The 13,870-nt window shown below is 42.6% G+C and overlaps 1 protein-coding gene across 1 annotated transcript; it reads left to right on the top strand.

The window, feature by feature from the left end:
• The first annotated feature begins 2,537 nt into the window (after positions 1 to 2,537).
• On the top strand, positions 2,538 to 11,929 carry LOC129409836 (UDP-glucuronosyltransferase 2B17-like). Its single transcript, XM_055156634.1, has 2 exons — positions 2,538 to 3,430; positions 10,420 to 11,929. The coding sequence occupies exons 1-2, from the start codon at positions 2,544 to 2,546 to the stop codon at positions 11,906 to 11,908; spliced, it is 2,376 nt and encodes a 791-aa protein (XP_055012609.1). The 5' UTR covers positions 2,538 to 2,543; the 3' UTR covers positions 11,909 to 11,929.
• The last annotated feature ends 1,941 nt before the right edge of the window (positions 11,930 to 13,870 follow it).

Below are 13,870 nucleotides of genomic sequence, written 5' to 3'. Positions count from 1 at the left end.
CCTCGGTGTCACTTCTGAGCAACTTCGCGTCCCTCTGGAGGTAAACACAGCGCCGCTTCCTCTTCTGTGTCGCTGTCCTCAGACTCAGCATCAGTTCCAGTTAGAATTATTCTGGCCTTTCTGAATCCCGACAGGATGGTTTCAGTGTCACTGAAGTCCAGGCTTTGTCCATCCATCCAGTGACTTCAGGAAAGTTTCATGGTGCATCCTCCCGGTTCCTGTGAAGCTGTGTTCTTCATCCCCGCTTTCTGCCAGTCCTTCACACATTTCTCTCTCACTCCAAACTTTGTTTCTGTTTCTCGATTCACATTTTTGGCTGAATATTTCAAAACAGCGGCTTCTTCTGCAAGTGATACGTGCGGTACAGTGAAGTAACAGTGGTATAGGAGTACCAGGAGCAGCAGATACTCACACACAAGGCTAGAGCACACTCTTGCGGCTGTCAGTGTGAAAATTTCAATATGTAAGTAGCAGTGGAGTATAAATCGCAGGAAACAACCAAACCATGAAAAAAGTGAGATTTATAATCCAAAAACTATGGTAACATGTAAATGCATTTTTTTACGTAACAGCAGAGAAACTTACTTTTGATGATCAGTGGGAAGAGTGTTGTTGGTGCCCCATTTTAGCCAGTGCATCAAAGTCTGGAGTTAGGTTGGTTGTAGCGATTCTCAGGATGGATCTGAGGTGTTGGTCAGTCAACTTGGATCTGTGACTGGACTTGTTGATCTTCATGACACTGAACGTCTGTTTACACACACAGGTTGAGCCGAACAACGCCAGCATCTTCTGTGCCCTCCTCCAGAGGTTTGGAAACACTGCTTCATTAAGTGAAGCATAAAAGTCATTCAGTTTAAGAGCGTTGAACTTCAATTTTAAGAATAGGTCAGACTGAAGGTTGATCAGTTCCAGTTGCAGCTCCTCTGGTGCTTTTTCAGGGTCTTGTGACAGGGGACAGGCCACCAACTTAAGTAACTTGTCAATTTTTTCAAAATCAGAAAAGCGACGGCAGAATTCTCCGTGCAGCGCATCCACTGAACTTGCTGTATTTCTCCACATTTGATCTCCACATTTCATCTATCAGTTCCACACAGCGAGTCACTGTCTTGCGTGATAAACTGATTTTTTCAAATTTGTCTTTGGTCTCTGGACACAAAACACCTGCTGTCTCCACCAAACATTCTTTTAAAAACTCGCCTTCTGACAGAGGTTTGCTGGCCTTTCCTGTTTTGAATGACAACATAAAACTCACCTTGGTACTTGACTCCTGAATGGCAGTTTGACCATGAAACAAATTTTGTTGAGCCTGTAAATTAGCTACCAACCTCTGAGCAGTAGCTTCCTGTTCTTTCTCTGTCTGCTTGCCAGCATAGTTAGCATGTTTTGTGGTAAAGTGACGGTTGATATTATTTTCTTTAAAAACGCTATACTCTCTTTGCAGAGCAGGCATACAGCAGTTGATCGGTGTTCGGTAAAAAAATATTTAGCTGTCCACTCCTTATTAAACACTCGACATTCTCTGTCCACTTTTCTTTTTTTTTTAGCTCCAGAGACTCTTTCTGCAGGAGACATGCGCAGTAAAATGCAGGGAGAGACGAGGGCGATAGGCTGAGGAAGATGCTAATTTTGAACAGTTATTTTGCACTTCATACACACACTCTCCTCATGGAAAATACACAAAGAAATGCAGATGGTGCAGCTTTTAAGTTAAAGGCAAATGATGTAGCTGTTAAAGAAGGAAACAGAGCTGCTGCACGTGAGCTCGACATCAGTGATTCGATGGTGAGACAGCAGCGTGACGAACTGACTCAATGAAAAAAGACGACAAAAGCTTTCAGAGGCACTAAAAGCAAACAGTATGACCTTGAAAACATTCTTGAAGATGTGGACACCTGTGGCTTATATTCAGGTGCGGCCTACATATGTACAAGTTTAAAATTTTGTTCAAATTTAGTTAGTTTGCAGGACCTTTAAATCCAAAATAAATCCAAGTAGAAGCATCTAATGCCTTACTTTTTTATTTTCTTCTTAGAATGTGGACCCCCCTCTCCCTCACCTTGTGCGTCCTCTCTGCTGTGCTGCTCAGATGCCCCGGTGGTGACAGCAGCAGGATTCTGGTGACCCCAGTGGACGGCAGCCCTTGGCTCAACATGGAGCTCATCCTGAGACAGCTACACGCCAGAGGTCATGAAATCACTGTGCTCCGCTCTGCAAAGAGCTGGTACATCCCTGAAAACTCCACTGTGTACACCTCCATTAACATACGTATGCTGGAGGACGAGGATAACTTGGATGTTTACAACAGAATGATTTCAGATGTCATAGAATGTCGTAAGAAGTCACATTTCATGAGTTCCTTCTGTCAAAAGTACATAATCACCCAGCAGCTGAGTACAGTTCATAAGATTATTGCCAATTCCACCGCATTTCTTCTGGATGATCCTCTTTTTATGAAGAAGATGTATGACGCTAAATTTGACCTGATGTTAACAAACCCTGGCTTCCCCCTGGGCACAATCCTCGGAAGCTACCTCAAGTTACCGATGGTTTTCAATGTTCGCTGGATAAACACCGGAGACAGCCATTTCACGATGGCACCTTCACCTTCTTCTTACGTTCCGTTGATGGGAACGGAACTTACAGACAAGATGGACTTCATGGACAGAGTGAAAAATGTCTTGTTCCAGATATTCACCGAAATAGAGCTGCAGTTTTTCATCTACCCGATGTATTCCAATGTCATGGCGCGACACTTCCCTCCTGGTTCTGACTTGTTGTCTTTGCAGCTCTCTGCGGACATCTGGTTGGTAGTAGCAGATTTTGTCATTGAGTTCCCACGTCCGACTATGCCCAACGTAGTCTACATCGGTGGGTTCCAGTGCCAGGAACCCTCTCCCCTCCCAGATGAGTTGGAAAAGTTTGTTGAAAGTTCCGGCGATCACGGAGTCATCGTAATGTCCACAGGAACTTCCGTGATCGCCTTACCTCGAAACACAACCGAGGCCATCGCGGCGGCGTTTGCAGAACTCCCACAAAAAATAATATGGAAGTACACTAGACAACCACCAACCACTTTGGGTAACAACACTTTACTGGTGAAATGGTTGCCTCAAAACGATCTCCTCGGACACCCCAAAACTCGTGTGTTCGTAACCCATGGAGGCACCAACAGTATATACGAAGCCATCTACCACGGCGTTCCTGTAGTAGGTTTGCCGTTGCTTTTTGACCAGTTTGATAACGTGATCCGGCTGCAGGCGCGTGGAGCTGCCAGGATAGTTGAAGCAAAATCCATCACCAAGGAGTCCTTCCTGGAGGCGGTTAAGGACGTCGTAGAGAATCCGTCGTACCGTGAAAATATTCAGCATCTTTCAAAATTGCATCGTGACAAGCCAATGACGCCAATGGACACAGCCTTGTTTTGGATTGAGTACGTGATTAGAAATAAAGGCGTGCCCATCTTCAGGCGGTGGGCTACAGCTTGCCGTGGTATTCCTACTTTTGTTTAGACGTAGTTGCATTTTTGTTAGCCATCGTAGTTGCCGTGGTTTGGTTTTCTATGTTTTGTTGTAGATTAGTCTGCTGCAGGAGATCCAAGAGGAAGTTAAAAGGAGAATGAACAAAACTAGAATATCAGAATATGAATATGTTTATCAAATATAAAAGTGAGTGGATCTATTGTTTATTGATCTATCATAATGTTAAGGTCCTCTGAGAAATATAAATGCACTGTTATCATGCTAGTTACTCCACTGTAGCCTTGTTGTGAAAAGTGCTTATGAATTCATTGTGATCAAGAATTAGGATGCTACAAATGCAATAAAAATAAGAGGAACATATTTGGACCACTGCAAAGGGTCTATTTACACCAGGGGTCTCAAACTCAATTTACCTGGGGGCCACATTAGATAAAGTCTGAGTGAGGCTGGGCCGCATTGAGTATTCGATAAATAGCGGCTGCACGGGGAAAAAAGAGAGAGAAAGAACAACATGCAACACACTTTCTTAATCTTTAATAACAGTTCAGAACATGAAAATGTATTTAGAACGCAAGTTTAAACTAATACGTCTACTCTTCTTCTTTTACCTTCTCCTTGCTGGTTGAAACCTGGCTACGCTTCATCTTGTACAGCTGAGAGATATTTGGCTTGCAGGAGGAAGCAGATCCTCAGGATAGATTGAAGATGCTCATCAGTGAGCCTTGACCTGTATTAGGTGCTTTCACACCGACAGTATTTGACCAACTTTGGTGCGGTTCCTCTGGTGTGAACGTGAACCCGGGTCCAAACCACAGACAGCAGGTCCAAACGAACTATTCTAGATGCATCATGGGAGAAACGCGTCTCCTTTGCCTGTAATGACGCGCTGTACGACTCCAGCGCAGTAACAGATTGTTGTCCAGACGCAGCCGCGATTCATTTTCTAATTATTTTACCAACAATGGCCAATAAAGAGAATGTAACATACAAACATCAGAGCAAGAACCAATGTGCGAACGTGTGGCTCCAGAGTGAGTCAAAAATGGGGGTGTGTACTTCTGTTCAGGACCTGCACGTACAGAGAGGTCCTGGTGTTCCCCGTGATCATGTAGGAACCAGCATTTGTTATTTTAGGCTTTAATTAACCAAATAATTTTATGGCAATAGGTAATCGCCCATTCAATTGATTCACCTTTAAAAAATTTCCTGCTTTTAGCCTAGTGTGAGAAATACAGTCGGACTAGATCCAAACCAGAGTCCCGAACCAGCAGGAGCAGCTCCGGTTCTGTCCGGGCTCAGATGACGTGGAGCGGGGAGTGAAAAGCGCTTTTCCCGGGAAGAACCAAATGGACACCAACTAAACTGGATTCACGCTTCTGTCCGGATGCTTTGCACCACCTCGGAACCAGCCGCGGTTCTTGAGCGCGGAGGACAGGAGCAGCACAGACCTGTAGGTGTAGTCCACAGCGCATTCTCACTTTCCCCACAAGGAACAGGGAACCAGCGCGCAGACGGCGGAACGTACCCGCTCAGACCCAGTCATTGCGCACTGGTCTTGCTCGCCACCGTCTGGAACCAGCACATGGAGGATGGAGCCTCCGGACCATCTGACCAACGCGCTTGTAGGACGACAGAAGACCAAGAACCAGACCCCAGCGCTATCGTAAGGAGCCGCGCGCTACGGTGAGCACTGTTGGCTGCTGCTGTTTCCTGAACTCTGGGCTGATGCGGTGAGTTTGTACAAAGTTCTACATGTTGCTGTTTTATGAGTTCATGGTGATAAGATGAGGACGGCCCGCGGTATTAACAGGGAACATCAGTATTGGTTACTGGAGATATCACTGTTCTACCGGGATACAGAGGCTCGTTAATAGGACCAGTTTTGGTTCGTTTGCCGGTGTGAAAGCGCCACACTGGAGTGTATCTGTTTCTCGTATGTCAAACATGGATGGAAGACGCTTGTTTTTGCCTCATACTTTTTGCTAACATGTTGCCAAGCCTCTGGAATAGATCAGTGCAGTTTTGTGGTGCTTGCATATTGATGGGACAGCTGTGTTTGCCGCTGAGTGCACGTGGATTTCGGCGACACATATGTGGAGCTTGGTCATCGTGTTGCCAGCAAGTTACGCACGGAGTGTTGAGCAGGTAAACAGACTGTCAAAGTCTTTTTATTTCTTATTAGCCCCTCCAATAAAGGTCCCATACTTATGAACAGGGAATTGTGTCAGCGCCTCCTCTGCGCTCTGATACTGTGGCTGTGGGAGCGTAAAGTGAAGTGCGCACACGTGTACCACCATGTGTGGTTTGTTTTGGTTCTTCGGTGACGCCGTATGTGCACGTGTACTTGTATTAACAGATCCACTTAGACTCATTGTTTCACAACTGCTGTAAGTTGAGTTTTGGGATGTAAACTGCGTTAATAATCTGTTGTTGTGAATCTGCATGGGCACCGATTCCAGCTTCATCTGTCAGTGCGGATGGGATTGTGTGTACATCTACCGCGGGCCGCACTGACATTATTCTTTGGAATCAAGTGGAGGGCCGCAAAAAATCCTTCCGCGGGCCGCAGTTGGCCCCCGGGCCGCGAGTCTGAGACCCCTGATTTACACTATTGAGTTGTGTTTTGTTTCATTTACACAAACCCTGCATATTTAGGCTGAGTTATTCTCTAAACAGAAAAAAAAAAAACTTGTGATGTTATGTGGTAATACAGGAAGTGCTTCACTGTGTTTTACAAAATCTCAACTGAAATAAAGGTAAAAGGCAGTTGTCAACTTAGACAACATAGACAGACTAATAGTAAAGTATTACTCAAACGTGTGAATGAAACAAAAAACACCCCTGTGCCTGTGAACTATGTACAAGGCACCCATATCAGCCAGATGCAAAGTACTGGTATTAGTGGAAGTGGTAGTTGAAATAATCATTCAGTTTGTGGTACAAGCATCAAATTTGGAGTGGAGATAGATGGGTCCGGTCAAGTGGTAACGGAGGGAAACGGGCAGATTTTTTACATTCAAATAGCTCTTATTCAGAAACTAGAGGGACTATTGAAAGAAGTAAATTATCAGAATGTAGGAAAGAGTTACACTCCAACAGGGTCAAGTTAAACCTGTGATATTCTTTCAAGTTGTTGTCATGAGATTTTTTATTAAGAAAGGTCATGGTAACGGAGGGAAAATTGTTCAAACAAGTAGAAAGTGCATGATTTTATATAATTTGTCGCTTTTTTCTTCTGAATACTTTAATATTACTTCAAAATGAAAGGAAACTATTTCTATAAAATATGTCAGTCCTTCCAAGCAAATTTTTATCATTTTAAATAAATTTTTTTGAAAAATCATGGACCTTCATCAACAGTTCAAAGATGGAATAACACAAGATATGATGAAATACATCCATTTATTTACATGATTTGCAGGTCTTTGAAATTTGGGAAATAATTTTTGTTCCATGTTTCATACATGGTCTGTTTAAAACATATGGAACTTTCGAACCAAAAATGGTACAGAACAAAGGGCAACAGTTTCATAAACTAGAGTACATATGTATCTGTTGAATATATTTTTATATCAGATGCATTAACTTGAATTTTTGGCCTTGATGTTTACTTCTGCTTGACTGGGCCCAGATAATAACATGGTCTTTATGAAAAACCTGTTAGTCACCAAAAATATCCAAGATGGTGGCAATTTTTCAATACGGATAACTATATATAACTATATATGTATAAATGTCGAAGCATAGGTTTGTTATTTAATTAATTATTTCTATTTTGTGTGAAATTATTCATCAAATCATTTTTGGTGGTTATTTATTACCTTCCATTATATTTATAATATCTACAAATAAATGTCATTAAATAATAACACACAGTAGAAAGAAATCTCATGGACAAATCTTATTGAAACCTGCCTGAAGAAACATTAAATATATGTAGTACCAATGTGCTAAAATATGTTTTTGTTAGAATATATATGTGTTTATTCTAGAAATGGGTGGGACCGTAGCACAACCAGGGCATAATGTGAAACTCAGCATGGGGTTCAGTGTGGGCTGTCTAGTGTTACTAACATTCTAATATTTAATGTAGTTAATGTAGCATGATGTAGTGTCCCAAATGCTATCGAATTAGGTCTGTAAATACACCAGCTAGTAGTTTTAGTATTAGTTATACTAATATTAGTTGTAGTATTAAAGTTCGATAGTCGTACCTGAATTGACAGGATGTACCAGACTGAATGACGGTCGTGGCATTGAAGAAATGCTAATAAAAAATTAAATCACCAAAGCTGCAGATTATTGTTCAGTAACAGTAAACCTGAAAGGACAAACTAAAGAGCAGCTCATGGACTCAGATGAAGGACATTCACAAATGAGAAGAACTGTGCAGAAGCAGTTGTTTTTTTTATTTTTTTTTATGTGATAACATAGAACCAGCTTCTGAACTAAGACAAGCATCAACAGTGCAGTTAAATGATCGGCTGAATGAATGTGCTAAAAATCTTAATGATGGCAAACTTTAGTTGATAGTTCTTAAGCACATCCAGCACTATGAATGGTTCTATTTTAATGGCTCTATTTCTGAAATTAACCTATGTCAGTATATTGCATTTTATTTTAATTTTGCTCATGTTTTTATTTCTACTTCCCAAATGGTTATTGGGATACTTTTGGTTTCAAACTGCAAGAAAATTTAATGAATTTTTGTGCAAAATTAAATATATTTTGGTGTAAAATGTGTTGAATACCTGACATTGCATTACTGTAAATGTATATATTTGCAAATTTGTGATTTATTGAATTAATTTTGATTAAGAACATGATGACTTTTTGTCTTTTAGCTCATACTTATGTGAAATCAGTTGTTTGGTCGGCCATCTTGAAAAATGGCCGCCATGTTGAATATTTCAGGTGGCTAATGGGTTTTTCTAAAAGAGCATGATGTAAGCTAAATATATGAGAAATGTGGTGCTTGTATCACTAACTGAACGATTCTTGTGGTTTGGAGACCTAATCTGCTCCACTAATGGGTTGTTCCTAGTAGACGTCCAAGGGGGAAAGAGTTAAGACTCGGCTCCCTGACCTCACATCACGGACCTGACTGGACTTGGACCAGTTTGATCTGTTCATATTGGAGACAGAACCAACAGGACAGTGGATAGAAGATACACTCTGCATCAGTCCCCTGGAGAATTACGGTAAGAGGCTTGTTTTCTTTACTTTTGGGAAAATCTGAGGACAAAGCGTCACAGGTAAATAGTGTTATAGTTAAACAGTGTGTAAATGAGCTGCTCTGGTGTTCTGTGTGTTCATGTTGGGACCGTTTTGTTATTGTAATAAGTTAATAAGTTTGTTGATGTTGTTGGTAGTGGATGTGAGCAGTGGGTCAGGCTGTTCTGTGTAAACATTGGCTGTGCTTTGTGTTCTGATTGTGAAAACCAAACACAGTGAAGCGCAGGACAGGTGACAGATGAATATAAGATCTTATTTATATTAATTCAAGATATAGTTCTGACCAAAATAACTCGTCTGTTTCTGTCTCTGATCATTTCAGCCCTGGAATTGTCCATTATTATTACTGAACAAATGATAAAAAGTAGCTGTCAACTTGAACTCTGCCACTTCATGACATCATTTTGAGCTTTGGAGTTGTAGACAGACTAATAAACGATTACTCAAACATGTGTGAATAAAACAAAACACAACTCCAGGTCTGTTTTTGAGGAAGTAATAGTATTATAACCAGTGTTGGGAGTAACGCCGTTATAAAAGTAACGAATTCCTGTAATGCATTGCTTTTTGCTGTAATGCAGTAAAGTAAGGCATTACAGGGAAAAAAAAAGTAATATTTTACTCGGTACAAATGTCAGTAACACGCGTTACAATGCATTTTTAACCTGGATCGAAGTGGTGGGTTTTTCTTCATAGAAATTTGCTAAAATCACCGCGATATCAGTAGCGGTGAAACAACGGAGACGCGGCCGCCTAGACCTTCAGTTAACACAGTTAGCGAAAGAACCAACACAGAACTCCACACTGTTTAGACCTGGTTTAGACTGGGTCAGTTCTGGTTTAGACTGGGTCAGTTCTGGTTTAGACCTGGGTCAGTTCTGGTTTAGACCTGGGTCAGTTCTGGTTTAGACCTGTTTAACAGTCGTCCCTCGTTCTATTGCGCTTTCACCTTTTGTGGTCTTGCTGTTTCGCAGATATTTTTTTGTGCAATTTTGCATGCCTTTTGTTTTTACAGTGTATGAACACGTATTGCGTTCCTCCCGCTGCGTCCTGATTGGCTAAGGGACTCCTACTCCTGTACAGTACAGCACAGAATGTGTTCAGCTGCCAAATTTAAATACATGTTCGATCTCTAGCAGTGAGATTCCAAAGTGCTGTATGTTTGTAAGTTTTCTCCCTGACAAAATTCACAAGGTCGATGAAACTTTCTGCACTGACAAAAGCTCCTGCGGTCACACTCAAAAGGCAGAGGAAGATGTAACCATCGCACAAAAAGTTGGGTTTCTGGACACGCTGAAGAAGGTAGAAGTTATGTGCTGTAGCAGAGTTTTATCGGGTCGGGTACCTGCAAATAGTTGCTGAAATCAGGACCGCGAGCCCCCGCAGCAGGGTGTCCATAAAGAGCGATCGGGCGACAGCCGCTCTTACCTCCGTGAGGTGCAGAGCAGAGCCGGTCCTTTCTCCTGCGGTCTCCTTCAAGCCCGTCCCGATAGTGAGTCTTCTTTTAGTCCTAGTTCAGTCCTGATTTAGTCCTCCTCTTCAGTCCTGGAATCAGTCAGAGGTTAGTCCTGTTATAGTCCTGGTTCAGTCCTGGTTTAGTTCTGGTTCAGTCCATATATGGCGCAAAAGTTCAGCATCTTCGCAGTTATTTTGGTGAGAGTAACTTAAAGTAATGTAATGCCTTACATTTTAATTTTCTTCTTAGAATGTGGACCCCCCTCTCCCTCACCTTGTGTGTCCTCTCTGCTGTGCTGCTCAGATGCCCCGGTGGTGACAGCAGCAGGATTCTGGTGGCCCCAGTGGATGGCAGCCACTGGCTCAACATGGAGCTCATCCTGAGACAGCTACACGCCAGAGGTCATGAAATCACTGTGCTTCACTCTGCAAAGAGCTGGTACATCCCTGAGAACTCCACTGTGTACACCTCCATTAACATACGTATCCTGAAGGATAAGGAGGACATGGAGGTCTACAACAGAATACTTATAGATGTCATAGAATGTCGTAAGAAGTCACAGTTCATGAGTTCCTTTTGTCAAAAGTACATTCTCACCCTGATGTTAACAGACCCTGGCTTTCCCCTGGGCACAATCCTCGGACGATACCTCAAGTTACCGATGGTTTTCAATGTTCGCTGGATAAACACCGGAGACAGCCATTTCACGATGGCGCCTTCACCTTCTTCTTATGTTCCGCTGACGGGAACGGAACTTACCGACAAGATGGACTTCATGGACAGAGTGAAAAATGTCTTATTCCAGATATATAGCGAAGTAGAGCTGCAGTTTCTCATCTACCCAGCATATTCCAATCTCATGGCGCGACACTTCCCTCCTGGTTCTGACTTGTTGTCTTTGCAGCTCTCTGCGGACATCTGGTTGGTAAGAGCGGACTTCGTCTTTGAGTTTCCACGTCCGACTATGCCCAACGTGGTCTACATCGGTGGGTTCCAGTGCCAGGAACCCTCTCCCCTCCCAGATGAGTTGGAAAAGTTTGTTGAAAGTTCCGGCGATCACGGAGTCATTGTAATGTCCATAGGAACTTTCGTGTTCGCTTTACCTCAAAAAACAACCGAGGCCATCGTGGCGGCATTTGCAGAACTCCCACAAAAAGTTATATGGAGGTACAGTGGACAACCACCGACCGCTTTGGGTAACAACACTTTACTGGTGAAATGGTTGCCTCAAAAAGATCTCCTCGGACACCCCAAAACTCGCGCGTTCGTAACCCATGGAGGCACCAATGGTATATACGAAGCCATCTACCACGGTGTTCCTGTAGTAGGTTTGCCGTTGCTTTTTGACCAGTTTGATAACGTGATCCGGCTGCAGGCGCGTGGGGCTGCCAGGATAGTTGAAGCAAAATCCATCACCAAGGAGTCTTTCATGGAGGCGGTTAAGGACGTCGTAGAGAATCCATCGTACCTTGAAAATATTCAGCGCCTTTCAAGATTGCATCATGACAAGCCAATGACTCCAATGGACACAGCCTTGTTTTGGATTGAGTACGTGATTAGAAATAAAGGCGTGCCCCATCTTCAGGCGGTGGGCTACAGCTTGCCGTGGTATTCCTACTTTTGTTTAGACGTAGTTGCATTTTTGTTAGCCATCGTAGTTGCCGTGGTTTGGTTTTCTATGTTTTGTTGTAGATTACTCTGCTGCAGGAGATCCAAGAGGAAGTTAAAAGGAGAATGAACACTGCAATTACACTGCATATTTAGGCTGAGTTCTTCTCTAAACAGAAAACACTCTTTTCCACCTTGTGATGTCATGTGGTAATACACGAAGTGCTCCACTGTGTTTTCAAAAATCTCAGCTGAACTAAAGGTAAAAGGTATTTCTTAACTTGAAAACTTACTACTTCATAAGGTGGAAGCGAGCATATTGAGCTTTGGAGATGTAGACAGACTAATAGTAGGGAAGCTGAGAGGGGTCACAACAAACGCAAACGCCACAACAAATACAAATGCGACAACACAACAAAAAGTCACAACACACCAAAAAAGCCACAATGGCTTTTAACGACCACGGGACTCTATTTTCTGACGGACCGATCAAGCGGCAAGTGAAGAAGAAGAACTACAACGTGAAACAAATAATAATAATAAATTACTTTTACTTACTTTTCCAACTTCTCCGTTTTTTTACTTTTCACGTTGTAGTTCTTCTTCTTCACTTGCTGTTTGATCGTTCCATCGGAAAATAGAGTCCCGCGGTCACTTCTGTTGTGGCTTTTTAATGTGTTGTGGCTTTTTGATGTGTTGTGGCGTTTGAATTTGTTGCAGCGTTTGTATTAAAATTTAGTCAATTTCCGTTATGGCTTTTTTTGGTGTGTGGTGGATTTTTGTTGTGTTGTCGCACTTGTATTTGTTGCAGCATTTGCGTTTGTTGTGACCCCTCTCGGCTTCTGTATAATAGTAAAGGATTACTCAAACATGTGTGAATGAAACAAAACACCCATGTGCCTGTGAACTTTGTGTCTGGCTGATATGGTGCCTTGTACAAAGTACTGGTGTTGCCAAAATGGCCTATGCTAGATTTCCTAACACAGCCTAGACTGTTTAACACGTCTCTAGACCAAACTGGGGAAGTATAGGTGTGATGAATTAGATAGAACCCGCAGGACCCAACGCAAGACAGTGTGCCAAGGGACACATTTTAACAGGTCACTGTACGCGGGTGGGATGATAAACTGCAGTCCTGCAAACTAAATGTGAGTGTAAAGTAAAATATACAAATGATTAATGTGTACCTATCATAAAGAATATGTGCTGGATATTTTATTTAGCATTAATAAAAACATTTTAAGCAGCCTAAACTTGTGGACGTGGTCTAATTGTCATGACTGGTGCCCCCCCCCCCTTTCCCCCGTGTGTGTGTGTGTGTGTGTGTGTGTGTGTGTGTGTCTGGGACCTCTAATTCTCCTCACCTGTGAGCAATCAAGATCCTGACTACTTTAGACCTGCTCACCTGCGGGACTCTGCCAGATACAACTTACACACGGTGAACCTCTTGGCTCCTCCATACCAAGTTTTTGCCTCGACATTTTTACTTAGCTGTGTTCTCTGCTCTCCAGTGATCCCTGCCGTCTCCAACCTGAAACCCCAAGTCCAGTCCTGCTCCAGTCCTGCTCCAGTCTGCATCCTACCTCTTGTAAAATAAATTCTCCTTTTAATTTTTTGAATTTGGTCTGCTGTCTAGTTTTTGGGTCCCTCCCATTCCACTCCTGTTTGAGAGAGCTTCGAAGACATGGCAGAAAAAAAAGAGCACCTCTAGTGAATCTCACAGTGCTTAAGAAGCAAGTAAGGAAAAACCTAGCTGAGGCCTTAGGCTTTAGAACCTGCAAGCCTGTTTACTTTGGGAGAGCAAACAAATTAACAGCACCAAATAGACTGCATATGACCCAAGGTACTGGCAATTGATATTGGCCCTGATATTTATTGGAACTGAAGAGCATCATTTTGCTCTCTGTGGCAGTGTTGTGCAGAACATGAGTGGGAATATCAGTGAAAAGCTTAGTAACTACCTCAACCAGCACATCAGTGAGTATATGACTTCAAGTGCTATGTGTGATGTTTGAACAACAGATTCTGAACTCATGGGCACAGCATCACTGCTTGGCACTAACATCATTGTTTACTCCAAAGAAGGTGAAAG

The sequence above is a fragment of the Boleophthalmus pectinirostris genome, unplaced genomic scaffold (assembly GCF_026225935.1).
Source record: "Boleophthalmus pectinirostris isolate CB_2022bp ecotype Guang Dong unplaced genomic scaffold, ASM2622593v1 HiC_scaffold_20, whole genome shotgun sequence".
Classification (NCBI taxonomy): Eukaryota; Metazoa; Chordata; class Actinopteri; order Gobiiformes; family Gobiidae; genus Boleophthalmus; species Boleophthalmus pectinirostris.
This window is presented reverse-complemented; position numbering and strand designations above follow the sequence as displayed.